The sequence below is a fragment of the Mercurialis annua genome, linkage group LG1-X, assembly GCF_937616625.2.
Source record: "Mercurialis annua linkage group LG1-X, ddMerAnnu1.2, whole genome shotgun sequence".
In the NCBI taxonomy this organism is placed as follows: Eukaryota; Viridiplantae; Streptophyta; class Magnoliopsida; order Malpighiales; family Euphorbiaceae; genus Mercurialis; species Mercurialis annua.
The window spans coordinates 7361021-7376539 of NC_065570.1; the positions used below are offsets into that span (position 1 = coordinate 7361021).

At 37.5% G+C, this 15519-nt stretch overlaps 5 protein-coding genes across 6 annotated transcripts; 1 reads left to right on the plus strand and 4 right to left on the minus strand.

Annotated features, from left to right (window-relative positions):
• Window positions 1-861: 861 nt before the first annotated feature.
• LOC126686558 (uncharacterized) lies at window positions 862-1476 on the minus strand. Its single transcript, XM_050380713.1, has one exon. The coding sequence runs from the start codon at window positions 1474-1476 to the stop codon at window positions 862-864; it is 615 nt and encodes a 204-aa protein (XP_050236670.1).
• A 145-nt stretch (window positions 1477-1621) lies between these two features.
• Window positions 1622-3464, minus strand: LOC126686638 (serine/threonine-protein phosphatase 7 long form homolog). The gene is made up of 5 exons (XM_050380807.1): window positions 3330-3464; window positions 2473-3239; window positions 2297-2384; window positions 1806-2201; window positions 1622-1711 (listed from the first exon to the last, which is right to left on the minus strand). Exons 1-5 carry the CDS (start codon window positions 3426-3428, stop codon window positions 1622-1624), a joined length of 1440 nt encoding a protein of 479 aa, XP_050236764.1. The 5' UTR covers window positions 3429-3464.
• Window positions 3465-3781: 317 nt separating this feature from the next.
• On the minus strand, window positions 3782-5263 carry LOC126686702 (uncharacterized). The gene is made up of 2 exons (XM_050380930.2): window positions 5089-5263; window positions 3782-4503 (listed from the first exon to the last, which is right to left on the minus strand). Exon 2 carries the CDS (start codon window positions 4499-4501, stop codon window positions 3782-3784), a length of 720 nt encoding a protein of 239 aa, XP_050236887.1. The 5' UTR covers window positions 4502-4503; window positions 5089-5263.
• A 6448-nt stretch (window positions 5264-11711) lies between these two features.
• Window positions 11712-12326, minus strand: LOC126686774 (uncharacterized). The gene is made up of 2 exons (XM_050381044.1): window positions 12171-12326; window positions 11712-12125 (listed from the first exon to the last, which is right to left on the minus strand). Exons 1-2 carry the CDS (start codon window positions 12324-12326, stop codon window positions 11712-11714), a joined length of 570 nt encoding a protein of 189 aa, XP_050237001.1.
• Window positions 12327-12822: 496 nt separating this feature from the next.
• LOC126666296 (uncharacterized) lies at window positions 12823-14862 on the plus strand. 2 transcript variants are annotated; one of them, XM_050359311.2, is made up of 4 exons: window positions 12823-12995; window positions 14081-14281; window positions 14374-14432; window positions 14590-14862. In XM_050359311.2, exons 1-3 carry the CDS (start codon window positions 12885-12887, stop codon window positions 14425-14427), a joined length of 366 nt encoding a protein of 121 aa, XP_050215268.1. In that variant the 5' UTR covers window positions 12823-12884; the 3' UTR covers window positions 14428-14432; window positions 14590-14862. The 2 variants fall into 2 exon arrangements, with proteins under 2 accessions (XP_050215268.1, XP_050215269.1); XM_050359312.2 differs by lacking the exon at window positions 14374-14432 and having other exon boundaries at window positions 12826-12995.
• Window positions 14863-15519: the final 657 nt, after the last annotated feature.

Genomic DNA, 15519 nt, shown 5'->3' on the forward strand with positions numbered 1-15519 from the left:
TGTGTACGAATCCTTAAATGTATTTGTTTTATATATTTTAGTTCTTACAATAATAAATTCATTGAATGTTTTTAATTTAGGGTGAAATTGAAAACTAAAAATGTAAAATAGGGTATAATTAAAAACATTGCTAGGTCGGGGTGGAATTGAAAACTAAAACAAAGATAAGGATTTTTTCAGTTTATTAGCTTAATTTTAACATTAATGTAAATTTTTTAAAAAACAATTAGACATCAAACGTCAATAAACCGGGTTAATGACCATAAAATTTACTTTTTGTTAATTATTTCCGAAATTATCACCAAAAATTACGTAATTCCCATTTTATGTCATCTAGACCGCGGAACAGTTCCGCGGTTTGTATAAACCGCGGAACAGTTCCGCGGTCTGTCCTACGTGGCTCCTCGCTGGAGGAGCCACATAGGAAAAGCAAACCGCGTAACAGTTACGCGGTTTGCTTTTCCAACGTGGCAAACCGCGTAACTGTTACGCGGTTTGCTTTGTGCAGTCAGGGAATTTAATTCCTGACTGCACTGATTGGGAGAAAAATTCTCCCAATCATTTTAATGTAATCATTTAAAAAAAATTTAAATAAATAAAATATTTATTTAAAAATGAAAAAAAAATTATTAAAAAAATTACGTTTTAATTGCTGAATTTTTTAAATTTAAAACGTTTGAATTAGTTAATTTTTATAACATTCTACAAAAATAAATTTATAAAATACTACAAAATAATTATATTAACAAATATTCAAATATAATTTATACTTAATAACAATAACATATTTAATAAAATAAAAATTACAAATTAAAAAAGATTACCACATCAGATAATAATGTACAAAGTACAAAAAAGAAATCATCTAGGAGTCCTATCGTCATATCTACTAGTGACCGGGAGGTTCGAGCGCAAGTTGTTTCTGTTACGGTTCGCCCGACGGCCTGTACTGATGGTGAGGTAACGTCGACCTGGGCGACCATCACCATCACCCTCTCCTGCATCGGCGTCCTCGTCGTCGGCTCCGTCGTCATCCTGCTGGTCCTGGGGAATGGCCGTACTCGTCGTTGCTGGTGGCGGGGTAACAAATTCTCCTTGTTGGCGGAACATCATCGCCTCCATGCTGTCTAGACCTAACCAACTGCTACCATATGACAGAAAGTCTGTAGTCCCAGGTGTCTGTGGAAGTCCCTGTGAAGCTGAAAAGTCCTGTGTACCCTGTGTAGGCTGATCCCACTGCACCTGAAAAGGAGGCACCGTAGGTGGTACATAAGCAGGCGGCGGAGGAACAAAAGGCGAAGAAGGTCCTGGTGGCACTGGATATGAACACGACCCCTGAAAATAGTGATGTGCCGAATCCCCGTAAAACTGGCCAGAAGAAGAAGGAGGACCCGATGAAAAGGGTGGCGGTGCAGAGCTGGACCCCGCGTAATAGTAATGCCCTCTGAAAGGATGAAAAACCACTGGGGGAGGCATAGGATCAGTCGGACGCTGAGGTGGTGCAGGGGGGTGACGCCGCTGTCGCCGTCGATGTCGCAGTGTAGTCGGATCTATCGGCGCGTCAGGTATGACTGGTAGTCGATGCGGCGGTATAGAAGGCTCGATAGGGGGCGATGTAACATCACGGCGGTCCTCTCTGTGTGCTGGCTGCGAACCGCCGAAGCTCAGTGTCAACAGGAGCATCCCTACGTACACGCTCCACAAAATCGGCCTGCACATAAAGATATAATACGTTAAAAAAAGTAGAAAATTAACCCACAATTTATTGATTAATTAATTGAAAAACATATAATTTAAAAAAATACCTGTGCTCCGAGCTCAGCGCCCTGTCGTGTGATCCAGCGACGCGTGACATACCGAAACCAATTCATATACTCGGAATGATAATGAGGTGGGTCCTGGAGGGGCTGTCCTGAAATTACAAACCGGAGCCGGTCGTCCCACACACGAATGTAGTGAGAGTGTGTCTGGATCCAAGATGAGCTGCTCTTCAGGGTAAGGGAGTGTAGTGAGTGGTCCTGAAGTGGGGCGTCTGGAATACCCTGTTGCAGTCCGAACTGCTGCAGAACTCTGTCTGCCTGGTGCCACTCCACAATATGAAAATAAATAAGTGGAACCGTGGCCCGCCAAAAAGCGCGCCCATCTAAACAATACGCTGGGATAGTGTCCAACATATCATCAGTGTACGGCTGCCAGATAAACTGCATGTATAAAATATAAGACATTTAGTATTAAAACATTCCCACAATGAGCTATTTAACATACGAGATAATAAAACCGAAACATAATTTCTTACATCTTCGTAGCGAGATGTGTCAAGCCGAACACGGATGTCAGGCAGCGAGTGTCGAGCCGCACGGCTGGCGTTTCTCCGGCCTCCCCATCTGTTATTCAAGAACAACAACACATTAATCCGTCAATATTTAAGAAATAGAATAAAATTAAAAAATATTAAATAACAGTAAAACACACCTGTCGCCCAGTGGTAGATGTGGTGAAATAGTGGGATCGGCAAGAGCGGGAGCAATAACTCTAAGTCGGTCCAATGCCCACAGCTGCAGTATCCACAACGGCTCGCCCATGTTGCGGCGATTCGCAGACCGCAACGAACATGAGCAAAGCTCGTGATATAAGTAAGCCAGTGTCGCTGATCCCCAGCTGTAGGTCCGAACTGCCGCCAAGTCCTCTAAAAGTGGAAGAATCCGTAACGAAGTCTTTCCACTACCGAGGTCAGTGAAGCACAATCCTGTGACAGCGAGCAAGAGATACGCCCGTGTGTACTGATGGACAAGCTCGTCAGTCGCCTGGTCTGGTAACGCACTGAAGTTGGGGAAACTCTCTAGGATCCAAGAAGTCCGGACTGTGGAATTTGCAGGCTTAACAGGATATCTGCCCGCAGGAATCCCCAAAACCCTCTCTGCCACTGCAGCCCAATCATGTACAATACCTCCTGTAACAGCATGACCGTCTACTGGTAGTCCGGTCTGAATGGCCACGTCCTGTAGTGTAACCGTGCACTCTCCGCCGGGTAAGTGAAAAGTGTGGGTCTCCGGCCTCCACCTCTCCACAAGGGCTGTGATCAGCTGCATGTCGACGCTGTAGTGACGCATAGCAAAACAGCCTGCAAATCCAGTAGGCTCGATCATCGACCGAATACGGTGGTCCAAACTAGCGAACGGCAAAACAGCGCTCCTTCTAGTCGTACAGCTAGTGCGAGACAGAAATCCCTCGTCAGATCCCTGAAAAAAATAAACATTAAGTTAGTTCAAAAATTTAATTAAGTTGCAAACGTAACTGTTGACAAAAAATAAGATGCAAACGTAAGTTACCGTGCCATCCCAGACATCCTGAGAGATATGGTCATGCTGTAAAAAAAGTAGCGCCGGTCTTTCAGGACCCGGCTGCATGTGATCGTGAGCAGCTGCCATGGCTGCAATTTGTTCAATACAAATTATTAAACAATTAAATCATAATTATATCAAACACTTGTTCACATATAATATGAATAAATTAAATAAAAATAACTTCATCAATTAAACTAAATAACTAAACAAACACAAAATAGAATGAGCTGCCAGATTTTCAATTTTAATAGAACACAAATGAAATTACAACATCCGTAGTACATGGTAAATGGAAACATAAATTCTCACATCACTGAACTCTAAAAGGACATGAACTAAGGTTATGACCATATGTAAGACATCTTCTACAGTAGTTGCTATTCCGCCTGTCCCTAAATGTCTGGTCCATTTCATTCCTACGCCTACTCTCAACCGGCCTACCCTTCTTTGCCTGCTTCCCATATTGCATTTTCTTTAGGCCACAGATTCATATTGACACACATGTCGTCAACATTCTGATGCGTGTACTCATGAGGAAGGCGCGACTCAAAATGATCTGTATTTTGTTCCGACCGACCACCGACATTCTCACCATGGGTGCCATCTCCATTATCACCACCGATGTCATCATCATCATCATTCTCGTTGTCATCAGCAACGGCCCCGTAGAAGTGTTCTTCTTCCTCATCCTCATCACTAAAATCATCACCATCGTCTACATCCGCACAGTCGTCTACATCCGCACAATCGTCTACATCCACAGAGTCGTCTACATCCGCACAGTCGTCTCCATCCGCACGTACTTGAGATAACGGATTGTACACAATATAAAACTCAAGTACCCTCATTTGTGGCGTCCGCAAAACATTACGCCACATTGCTTGCATATGAACATCTGTCTCCATAGGAAAACCATCATATTTTTGAAATCTTCCATGTTCATCGAACCGAGGCACTCGTAGATAAATCTTCACTATCTCGTCACCATCCTTCAGCCCAATTACCCTTCTAATTACGACTTGTAGTTGTGCAAAATTCACTACACTCGTCAGTTGAACCAGTTCTGATTTACCAGAAACATAATCAACTCCACCCGGAGTCGATAATATTGTACCATCCCAATAAATTTTTAGGGCTGGCAGCTCATTTGTCGTCATTACTACATTAAAAAAATATAATTTTAACTATATTTTTAGGGCTGACAGCTCATTAAAAAGAGGGTTACTCTCATTTAAAATATAATTCAAATATTCTACATGTCAAGTTCAAATTTTTAATAATTAGCCGATTTAAATGTAAATACGAATATTTTATGTTAACTTTTTTCCCAAACCTACAGTTATAAAAAAATTATATTTTCTCTAAATACTGTTAAAAACAAATACCTATTATATTTAATTTTTTAGTATCGAATCTATTTATATAATATAAAACATAAATTTTAATATTTTCACTAATTCCAACCTAATATAAAAATATTCTAAAAATTTCATATATTCGATTTTCTAATTTTAATTTACTCTATTTTACATTTATATAAACTTTATACACATTATTCTAATTTTATTTACACATTAATCTAATTTATTTTATAATATATATTTTTAAAAAAATTAACTAAATCTAACTATATTTATTTAACTAACTACATTTCAAACACTATTTTAATCTAATTACATTTCAAACATCATTTAAATCTAACTACATTTAATAATTAAAAATAACATAAATTTAAAAAACTCACCCGATAATTCCGCCAAAAATTAATATTCTCCGCTAAAAAATAATATTCCGCCACGAAAAATAATATTCCACCACGAAAACCGACTCCGCCACGAAAACCGACTCCGCAAAATCTTCTCCACAATAATTCCCCGATTTAATAAATTTTTCTCTCTATATCGCTCTAAATTGTTCTCTCTCTCTCACTATATCTCTCTCTCTCTTTTTTTCTGGTTTGTGAAAATATAAGGGGGAACGGATTCCCCCTTATATAGTAGTTGTAGACCGCGGAAATGTTCCGCGGTCTACAACTACTCAGTCAGGGAATAAATTCCCTGGCTGCCAACTACTCAGCCAGGGAATTTATTCCCTGACAGAGGGAATAAATTCCCTCTGTAAACCGCGGAAGAGTTCCGCGGTTTACACTGACGTGGCTCCATCTGCGTCCAGATGGAGCCACGTCTGCAGACCGCGGAACACTTCCGCGGTTTACAACAAACCGCTTAAGTGTTCCGCGGTCTGGTTGGTATAAATTGGGAAAATTAGTTAATCTCAAGCTAATTTTAGAAATTTTTTTAATTTTGAAAATAAAAACGTCACCCCAATAAACCATATCTATTAATTATTACCATACCATTTGCATATGCCACACGTGGTACTGCATGAGTTAATTGGATTTGCACTAACCCCGTTTCATTGTCAAGCTACTACAATATAAACACACTATATATACTTGCTGATTTGAAAATAAAGTTATAGTTTTATACTAGTTTTTTTCTCTGTTCCTTTCTAAAACATTTAAAAACAAAAACATCGTTACTCTTTTAGAAAGCGTTGATTTTAGTTTCTACTCTTCTATTGATTTGAGAATCACGTTTCGAGCTACTTACGGTGAGTGTATATTATATATTTTACTGATTATTTGTAACATGATTTAGGTTCGACAATTTTTTTATGTGAAATTTATTATTGATAAAGTGAATGTTTTTTTAGGAGACGTAATTTCCAGTGATATACTGATGAGTAAAAAAAATTGAATTTCTTTTTTTATATACTATAATATTTGTTGAAATCATATAATCATAATTTATTAGAAATTTAAAAGTTATGGCGAAATGCAAATTTTAAAAATATAATGAATATGCAATACATATATAAATTATTAATAGAAACGTAATTATCGTGTTGAATATAGAAGAATTTAAAATAAATTTATATTTACATATATTTTATTTTGAATGGTATTTGTTACTAATAGGTTATTAGAATTTGAATAGAGATGTACTTACAATTAAAGTCACTGATGTTTTTCCAAATGACGATTTGAGTGATTATTTTGGATAAGAAATAGTGCCAGCAACTCAAGGTTCTAAAATTTCGTTAGTGTTGACACCAATATTTACAGAATATACAGAAGGATCGTCAAGTAAACAACTAAAAATAAGGTACAATGCTTATAATATGAAAATATATCTTAAATTTTAATTTACTAAACGATATTGTAATTTGTTTATGTTTTACTTTTGTGAAAAAACAGCTATGAATAGAGAAAAATAAAGAAAAACAGAATGAAAAGTATGAAAAGAAAGAAATCGAACAGCATAGCTATGAGGAAAAAGAGCATAATGATTAAATAACTCCAAGTGCAAGTTAGCTTTGACAATGTATATTTTTGTCGTTTTGTTGTTCATATAAAATTGTGTGATGTATATAAGATATAACTAATGTTAAATATATGTATTTTGTTTTAATTTCCTTTTGTGTAAAATATATATTTATATATCATATAATAAAAAAAACCCGCAGCGAAGCGCGGGCGTTATGCTAGTTGATAATAAAAGCTAGAAAAATAAAAAATAATGGCCAAACGCATATTTGGGTCCCTGCACTTGTCCTCTTTTCCAACTTAAGTCCCTCCACTACAAAACCTCAATAGTAAATCCCTGCACTTCCATTAATGATCATTTTAAGTCCTTCTGTCATCTCTCGTTGGTTCGTGCATTACACGCATTGTGCACTGTGAATGGTTGGTAAATTGAAGTGCTGACTGGGATATCATTTGCTGACTGGGATGTAATTAAAAACGATATGTTTTGGGTCCCTGCAGAAAATTGAATTGCGAAAAAATTATTATCCTAAATCCAGAACCCTAACATCTCGCTGAAAACCCTAATCTCCAAATTAATTCAATCTTCTTCACTACCTGATTGGAATCACAATTCTTAGCAACTAATAGAAGGAGACTCATGTGATCGGTAATTGTACGGTGGAGCACAGCGACTGGTGATTTTCTTTCAAATGACGAAAAAACGTCAAAAGTTGGCGACAAAGAGGAGAAAACCCTCGACATACCATGGTTAGTGTTGTTTTTATACTTTTGTGTGCCCATTTAGAGTTGTCATAAGTAAAAGTGCTGTTTCTTTTTGGGTTGCAGTGGTCCCTTTTGAATTGTATTTAATTCGAATACATGGTTGCAGTGGTCCCTTTTGAAGTTGTTTATTTTAATGAGTTGTTTGTTGGTAGTGGTCCCTTTAGTTGTATTGAATTAATTGAAGGTTGTCAGCAGTGGCCTTAGGTTCATTTTAATTAATATATTTGCTTTGCTGCTAGTCTAATGTATTGAATATATATTTGCTTTGCTGTTTGTTTGTGTGGTGGCATGGAATATATACATTTGCTTTGTTGTTTGTCTAATTAATGGTTAATTATTTTGTTTTGGTAGGTAAGAATGTATCAAACATCACACTAGTTGTTTGTCATGGGGGTAAACTAGTTAAAGAAGGAAATAAATGTAGTTATTTAGGTGGGGCTGAGGTGGTGGTTGATAAGGATATTGACATTAAGTCAATGAACTACAACAATATAATATCATATGTCCATTTTTTATCTAACGGTAGACCTATTAATGTATACTGTCAAAAATCTGTTGGGTTGTTTGTTAAAGTGGATGGGGACAGTATTTTCTATGAACTTTGTGGGCTATTAAATGAAGGGGGCACTCTGAAGCTGTATGTTATCAATTGTAATAACAATGACATTGCCCATTTAGAGTTTTTAGAAACTAGTGAGGCAGAACATGTGGTGGAGCAGGGTGTAGAAGAACAGGTGGGCTTAGACCAAGTGGTGTTAGACCAGGGCTTAGACCAAGTGGGCTTAGAACATGAGGGCTTAGAGGACTTAGATCAAGGGTTTGAAGCTGATGGGGAATTAGAGAGGGAGGTAGAAGATGATGAGGGCTTAGGTCCGAGGGGTTTTGACAATGTGGGAGTAGAAGGGGATGATTACCAGCAAACATTTGATGATATTTGTGTGAATGTTGAAGGGCTTACTGATGATGAGGAACATGAGCTTCAACAAGCTAGGGACAAAGTGAGGGCTTCTAGGCAGGAAAGACACCCAAATGTTGTAGAAAATACAGAAGGCGAGGGTGACATTCTTAGTGACGGTGATGATAGGGAATATTTAGATGATAGTGATGAAATAGCAAACAGCAGTGATGGTAGTGTCTATTATGACAGCTCTGACTTAGGTAGTTATGAGAGTTTAGGTGAAGGGGCAGAAGATCCAGATCAACTAGTGAGGATAAACAGTAGCCATGTCCAATTTGATCCTACAACTAGGATACCTATTTTTTGCATTGGGATGAAGTTTGAAAGTTTAGAACAGGTTAGGGATGCTGTGGCTAGGTACTCTGTGTTAAAAGGGCTGCATGTGCATTTGGTTAAAAATGATAGAAGTAGGGTAAGAGCTGAATGTAAGTTGGGGTGTCCATGGGTTTTACAGGTTAGTCCACATAATGCTGATGACAATTGGACTGTAAAAACATACAAACCCCACCATAGATGTGATAGGACAAATAAAAGCAAATTGTGTAATACTGCTTTTTTAGTGAAGCAATTCAAGCCTAGGATTATATCTCAGCCATACATCAAACTTAAGGAATTGAGGTCCTTAGTTAGGTCTGAAATAAAGCAGAAAGTAACTATCAATATGTGTAGGGCAACTAAAAATCAGGTAATGGAGGAGTTGATGGGTAGTTATAGGGAAGAGTATGGACTCCTACATGATTATGCTGCTGTAATTAAGCAAACCAACCATGGTACAACTTGCTTTGCCCTGTCATGTAGCACTGATAATTTAGAAGGCAAACCCTTGTTCAGTATGTTTTATGTCTGCTTTGAGGCTTGTAAGAAGGGCTGGATGGCAGGTTGTAGGAAAATTATAGGGATAGATGGTTGTTTTCTGAAAGGAATATGTAAGGGTCAGCTGTTATGTGCTGTGGGGAGGGATGGAAACAATCAGATGTTTCCTATTGCTTGGGGTGTGGTTGAATTGGAGACAAAAACAACTTGGAGCTGGTTTCTCAAAAGCTTGATCAATGACCTGAAGCTTGGAGATGGAGAGGGGTACACTTTTATCTCAGATATGCAGAAGGTAATTGTTACATTATTATGATTTTTGTAAGGGTTAGTTGTGCTAAGGCTTACTGTGTTGTTGTTTTCTGCAGGGACTAGAAGCTGCTATGGAACAGCTGCTTCCAAATGCAGAACACAGGAGATGTGCCAGGCATGTATATGCAAACTGGGAAAACACTGGAGAGGCAGTGAAAGGAAGCTTGCATTCTGGAACTGTGCCAAGAGCACATATGGAGGTCAATTGAAGCAGAGGTTAGAGGTGTTAGATGGATTAGGTAAAGACATTGTACAAGCTGCATTGTCATATGGGATTAGGAGATGGTGTAAAGTGTATTTTGACACCTCCATCAAGTGCGATGTGGTGGACAATAACCTGGCTGAGACCTTCAATGGCTGGATTCTGGAAGCAAGATGCAAGAGCATTATTACAATGCTTGAAGAAATCAGAGTACTAGTCATGAATAGAATATGGATTAAGAGGCAGTCTGCTGATTCATGGATAATGGACATTGCTCCAAGAGCTATGGAGAAGCTGGAGAAGAACAAGACAATGTCTCATAATTGGGAGATGGATTGGAATGGGGATTTTGGTTATGAAGTCAACCGTGTTACTAACAAGGATGACAGACACACTGTGGATTTGGAGCTGAGTACCTGCACCTGCAGAGAATGGGATCTCACTGGGATCCCATGTTGCCATGTTGTGTGTGCTATTTACTCCATCAGTGACAACAATAACAAGACTCATAGAAGTGACAAACCTGAGGAATATGTGCACCATTATTACTCAAAAGAAACCTTTCTGAAGTCTTATGCATACACAATGATGCCTGTCCCAGGAAAGTTGCATTGGGTTAGGACAGAATTGGAGAGGATGGAACCTCCACAGTTTAAGAAAAAGCCTGGGAGGCCTAAAAGATGTAGAAGGAAAGACAAGGATGAGACAAAAAAAACTGGAAAGCTAGGGCAACATGGCAGGAAGATGACATGTGGTCATTGTCGTGAAGGTGGTCATAATGTCAGAAGTTGCCCTAACAAAAGACCTGGTGAAGAGGTAATAATATTAATTCTTACACATTTTATGAAATCCTAAATGTTGTAGCTACTAATATTTGTCAATTTTCCTCTTTATAGATTAAAACAAGAAAGAACAAGAAAAGGCCTCGAGTAGCTGAAAATGCACAAAAGGGTATTGGTGCCTCATCTACTGCTGCTCAAGTAGGTACACCACCAGCAAGGGCCATTTTTTCAAGCGTTGATAGACAATTCTCCAGCCAACCAGTACATGAGGCAACAACACCTCAATCTGCAAAGAGACAACATGCTTCCCAACCTGAGGTAAAAAGCATTCACTCCTTTTAGTTACACATTTGGTTTTTCTGTGCATATTTCTTTATTCTCTGCATTTGGTGTTAATTACACATTTGGTTTATGCATTAGTTATTTCTGTGCATTTGATTTGTTGATTGAATTTTTGTGCATTTAGTTTTCTGTGCATTTGTTTTTGCAGCCAAATAGGCCTGTTCAGGCTGCAGTCAATCCATCCAGACCCACCAGAGACAAGGCTCCTGCAAAGAAAGATGGAAGGCCTTCAGATTTGCAACTGCACAAGGATAACGAGTACCTCAATAGCAGATTCATGCCGAAGCCCAAATGGAATGGGAACCCATGCACATCTCTCAGACAATTGCAGAAAGAAGGTGCAACTTCCTCAAGACCCAAATGGCAACCTTTCTGGTAGAGATTAGGATCATTTTGTACTTGTTAGAGATTAGAAAAATGTGGACATCTCTTTCAGTTTAGTGTAACTTTTTTGCTGGAACCTCTAATTTTGTGTGTACTTTTGTGCTGGAAACATATGATTTTTGTATGAAATTCAATATATGAGGCCAGAAACACTGTATTTTGCTTAAGGCACTGCCTATTAATAGTCAAAACACTTGTATTTTGCTTACTATTGTTCTTATGCACATTTTATCTTCAAAATTACAGGTCAAATTAATGAAATTAGAGTTCAATGAGTTCTTCAAAATTAGAAGCCAAATTCATGACATACAGGTCAATATTGATAACAAAATAACAGCCCAAATTTTTATACATTCAGTTCATGATATTACAGGTCAAATTTTCATTCTAACAAACTGCATAATAATAAAATTTCCTAACAATCAAACTTCCTAACCATTACAGCATTACAGGTCAATTCTACAGCAACCAAACTAAGGCACAATCAAGTTTTCCTCAAACTCACAAAGGCTACACTAAAACCAGTCACTACAAAACCAACACCAAGAGCAATCTTCAATAATTTGGTTGACCTCTTCAAGAGTGCACAATTCTCTTCTAGTACCTTCATTTCATCTTTCAGTGTATCAATCTCCATGAACAACAGCCCACTTTCCTCAAATAAAACACCATTTTCTTCAACATACATATCATGAGACTCTTTTAATCCTTCAAGATGATCCTTAATTTCCAGAATTTCATCGTTTTTAGATGAAAGCAAGCTTGCAGCCTCACGCAATTTGACTAAAAGTGCATCCCGTTCTTCAGTCATGGTAGTAAGATCAGCTTTCAATCCTCTGAGAAGCATCATTTGATACGGCATATCATTGTCAACCCAAGCAAAGAAGTCACATTGATTCTAGATACATTAAAAGAAAATCAATTTTCAGAACACATAAAATACATTGTCAGAATTAATTTTTATAACACATAAATTACTTATTGTTCTCTTCGAACAAGTGTAGAATCGTCGGCCAGGATTTCTTTCTGTAGAGGAAATTTGCAGGCGAGATGGGATTCCACATTCGCACAACACATCTTGACCTTCTACTCCTGCCATTTTTGTTTTCTTCTTCCCCAAAATTGGTATCCCGTTTTTTTAACCCTAAAACCCTAAAAGAAGAAGGCGATGTCAATTTAAAGAAGAAGAAGATGAAATTATATGGAATCACGTGGTTTGCTGATGTGGAGTTGAAATTTATATATTATTTACACCTTGGCATTTTATTTTTTCTGTTTAATTACGTGGAAATTGGAACTGATCAATGGACAAGCGTCGTTTGCTGTCTGTTAACTCGCTCTGACAGAAGGACTTAAAATGATCATTAATGGAAGTGCAGGGATTTACTATTGAGGTTTTGTAGTGGAGGGACTTAAGTTGGAAAAGAGGACAAGTGTAGGGATCCAAATATGCGTTTGGCCAAAAATAATTGTAATCAATGGAGGATTGGGCTATTTGGATATTAGGCTATGGGCTAAAGAAACTGGATATTCTAGAGAATTGGTAGGTAAAGCTTAAGCCATTAAAAATGAGTGGAGTTCTTTATAATTTGTCCTTATTTACAGTAGAAGTGAAGGGGCAAGCAGTGACAGCGACTGAAGAAGAAGAAGAAGAAGTATGCCTTGCCTCAATCTTTCAACCAACGTCTCCCTCGACGGCGTCGACACCTCCGTCATCCTCTCCGAAGCCACCTCTACCGTTGCTAATATTATCGGCAAGCCCGAGGCTGTAAGAAACCCGTCATCTATTATAATTTTGTCATTATTATTTTTTGAAAAGATAGGATTGAATTGGAATCAATCATTTCACTTCTTATGTCAGTAATTGTAGTAAATTCTTTGTTTTAAGTATTTTTGACAGTGTAAGCTGAAATTCAATTTTCCCCAACTAACTCTAGTATGGGTTTTAGATGCCCTAACATAGTCCTGGTAATTTTAGACACGACACGATTAAATGATACGATACGACACGAAGTTAAACGGGTACTGTCCTTTTCGTCTGGTAGATGTTTGTTAATTGTCATTTATTGTTGCCAGTGCTAAGAAATCTAAACTAAAGAAAATATAATCCGTTAGGTTTATTTACTACTGGTTTTAGTTTATTTAAGGCTTAACTGCTTAAAAGGTTATGAATTTCAGCGTGTTTGACAATTTTAACACAAACTTTAAATTTGGGCAATGTTGGACATCAATTTTTTAATTTTCGAAATTTTAAACACCGAGCGATTTTTCGTTAGAAAATGGTGATGTGGACGCTGGAAATGTGTTTATTCCGGTGTCCATATCAACATTTTTTACAGAGAATTGCTCGGTGTTTGAAATTGCCAAAATTGAAAGTTTGTGTTTAAATTGCAAAAATGCTAAAGTTCATGATTTTTAAAGCAATTAAGCTTTTATCTAGTAATGCTAGAATTACTTCATGTTGAACACATTTTGATTGTGCTGAACTGTGTTAATCCTCACTTGGTAAGCTTTGGATCTGGTTGAAGAATTACCAGGGCTTGTTCCACGTTTTGTCATTGAAAACCTTGTTTGAAGTCTTTAATTAATTGATTCAGTTGTTGCATTTTTAGTAGTGGTAGAAGTTATACTCAAAATACTTATTCCTCGATTTTCCATGGAAATTGAAATGTGATAGAAGGTTTCTCACCTGAATATGTTATATGTTGGTAGTGGTGTACTTTTTATGTAGCAATGCTGCCAAACAGGCCCTCCAAGATAGCTTTTGTTAGATTAAACTAACAATTGCAACTGCAGAACTTCTCTTGAATCTAACTCTTGTTGCATGTTCGTTGTTTATTTGTCATTATGCAGTATGTGATGATTGTGTTGAAGGGATCAGTACCCATTGCATTTGGCGGAACAGAACAGCCAGCAGCTTACGGTGAGTTGGTGTCCATTGGTGGCCTTTCTCCCGATACAAACAAGAAATTGAGTGCTGCAATTGCTGCAATCCTTGAGACAAAGTTGTCAGTTCCCAAGTCTCGATTCTTCCTCAAATTCTACGACACCAAGGTAAGCTATCTTAATTTCTATATATATGTGGACAAAGACGAGTCACTGCCATGTGCATATTTCATCTCATTGCATTCTTCCTGCTTGTTTAGGCCCATCAAAGTCAAGAATATGCACAGTGTTTGCACGCTTTACATCAGGATTAGACCATGTAATTAAATCTTTACTGTTTTATAACTGTGAGCATTAGTTATTAACTTCCATTCAGACCATGTCTGCTTTTTATCCAATTATGTTCGACTTTAGCAGCCTGTCATTTTTCACTATACCGATTTTATTTCTACTGATTCTGTTGCTTTATTTTTCAGGGTTCCAACTTTGGATGGAATGGTTCCACCTTCTAAGTCCACCTCCGTATTGCGAGGGCCCTGATGCTGAATGATAATGTAAGCAAACATCAATAGCTCAGGGAGATTGTATTTTGAAAACTTGGTTATGATAGGATATAAAGTCTGTCATCTTTATTTAATTGGGCATATCATATCCAGAATATTAGATGGTTTCAACTCTATGTTTGTGGAAATAACACAATCTCTACTTGACATTAGCAAATACTGGCATGGATTGTGATGGATGATTTAGATTGGATGCTGTGTTCTTAATGCTCAAACTATGCATTTGAATAACTAGTGCCATGCTGCGCTCCTGATATAAGCTGGTTGTAGGTTCTTGTTCCAGTATCTAACATGTTTCAAGAGCAGACAGCAGTTTGTCTTGTAGCAATGAAACAGAAAACTGACTACATAACTAAACAGAAGCCCAGCAACTTTTGAAAAGTTCGGCCCCTTTATCTCTTCAGGGTTGTAACCTGCTACCCAGTAACAAACATATAACTATCAACTTTTTAAAAACCAAACTAGCGTTTAGAAGTTTATGTGTATTATACTTATACACTAGCCGGTTCAATGACTTATAGTTTTGTATAAATTTTTTTTGTGGGTTTAAATTGATTGAACCATAAAGATGGTATATTGTGTAAATAACTAATTATTTTGTGATTTCGAAAGTTATTGGTACGAAAGTTATCCATGAGTTATTGGGCTTACAAATGTAAAAGAGCCCATAAGAAATCAAAATCAATACACCAGATTTAGGAATCACCGCAGCAGGTTCCATGCAAGTACGTGTATACTTCTAATTGGTCATCTTAATAAAAGAAAGAATAAATAAAAAAATCCCCCAGTTCCGCTGCGCTTACCAAAATCGCGTGAAGCAAAATCTTAAGAAAGAAGCAACGA

What these genes read in the sequence shown, in the direction of transcription:
- LOC126686774 (XM_050381044.1), bottom strand. Translation starts at nt 12,326, where the DNA reads ATGGCAGGAGTAGAAGGTCAAGATGTGTTGTGCGAATGTGGAATCCCA. An exon ending in TAAAAATTAATTCTGACAAT is followed by an intron (nt 12,126 to 12,170) that starts GTATTTTATGTG and finishes TAATGTATCTAG; the next exon opens with AATCAATGTGACTTCTTTGC.
- LOC126686702 (XM_050380930.2), bottom strand. Translation starts at nt 4,501, where the DNA reads ATGACGACAAATGAGCTGCCAGCCCTAAAAATTTATTGGGATGGTACA.
- LOC126666296 (XM_050359311.2), top strand. Translation starts at nt 12,885, where the DNA reads ATGCCTTGCCTCAATCTTTCAACCAACGTCTCCCTCGACGGCGTCGAC. An exon ending in TTATCGGCAAGCCCGAGGCT is followed by an intron (nt 12,996 to 14,080) that starts GTAAGAAACCCG and finishes GTCATTATGCAG; the next exon opens with TATGTGATGATTGTGTTGAA. An exon ending in TCAAATTCTACGACACCAAG is followed by an intron (nt 14,282 to 14,373) that starts GTAAGCTATCTT and finishes CTGCTTGTTTAG; the next exon opens with GCCCATCAAAGTCAAGAATA.
- LOC126686558 (XM_050380713.1), bottom strand. Translation starts at nt 1,476, where the DNA reads ATGCCTCCCCCAGTGGTTTTTCATCCTTTCAGAGGGCATTACTATTAC.
- LOC126686638 (XM_050380807.1), bottom strand. Translation starts at nt 3,428, where the DNA reads ATGGCAGCTGCTCACGATCACATGCAGCCGGGTCCTGAAAGACCGGCG. An exon ending in AGGATGTCTGGGATGGCACG is followed by an intron (nt 3,240 to 3,329) that starts GTAACTTACGTT and finishes TATTTTTTTCAG; the next exon opens with GGATCTGACGAGGGATTTCT. An exon ending in ACACATCTCGCTACGAAGAT is followed by an intron (nt 2,202 to 2,296) that starts GTAAGAAATTAT and finishes TTATACATGCAG; the next exon opens with TTTATCTGGCAGCCGTACAC.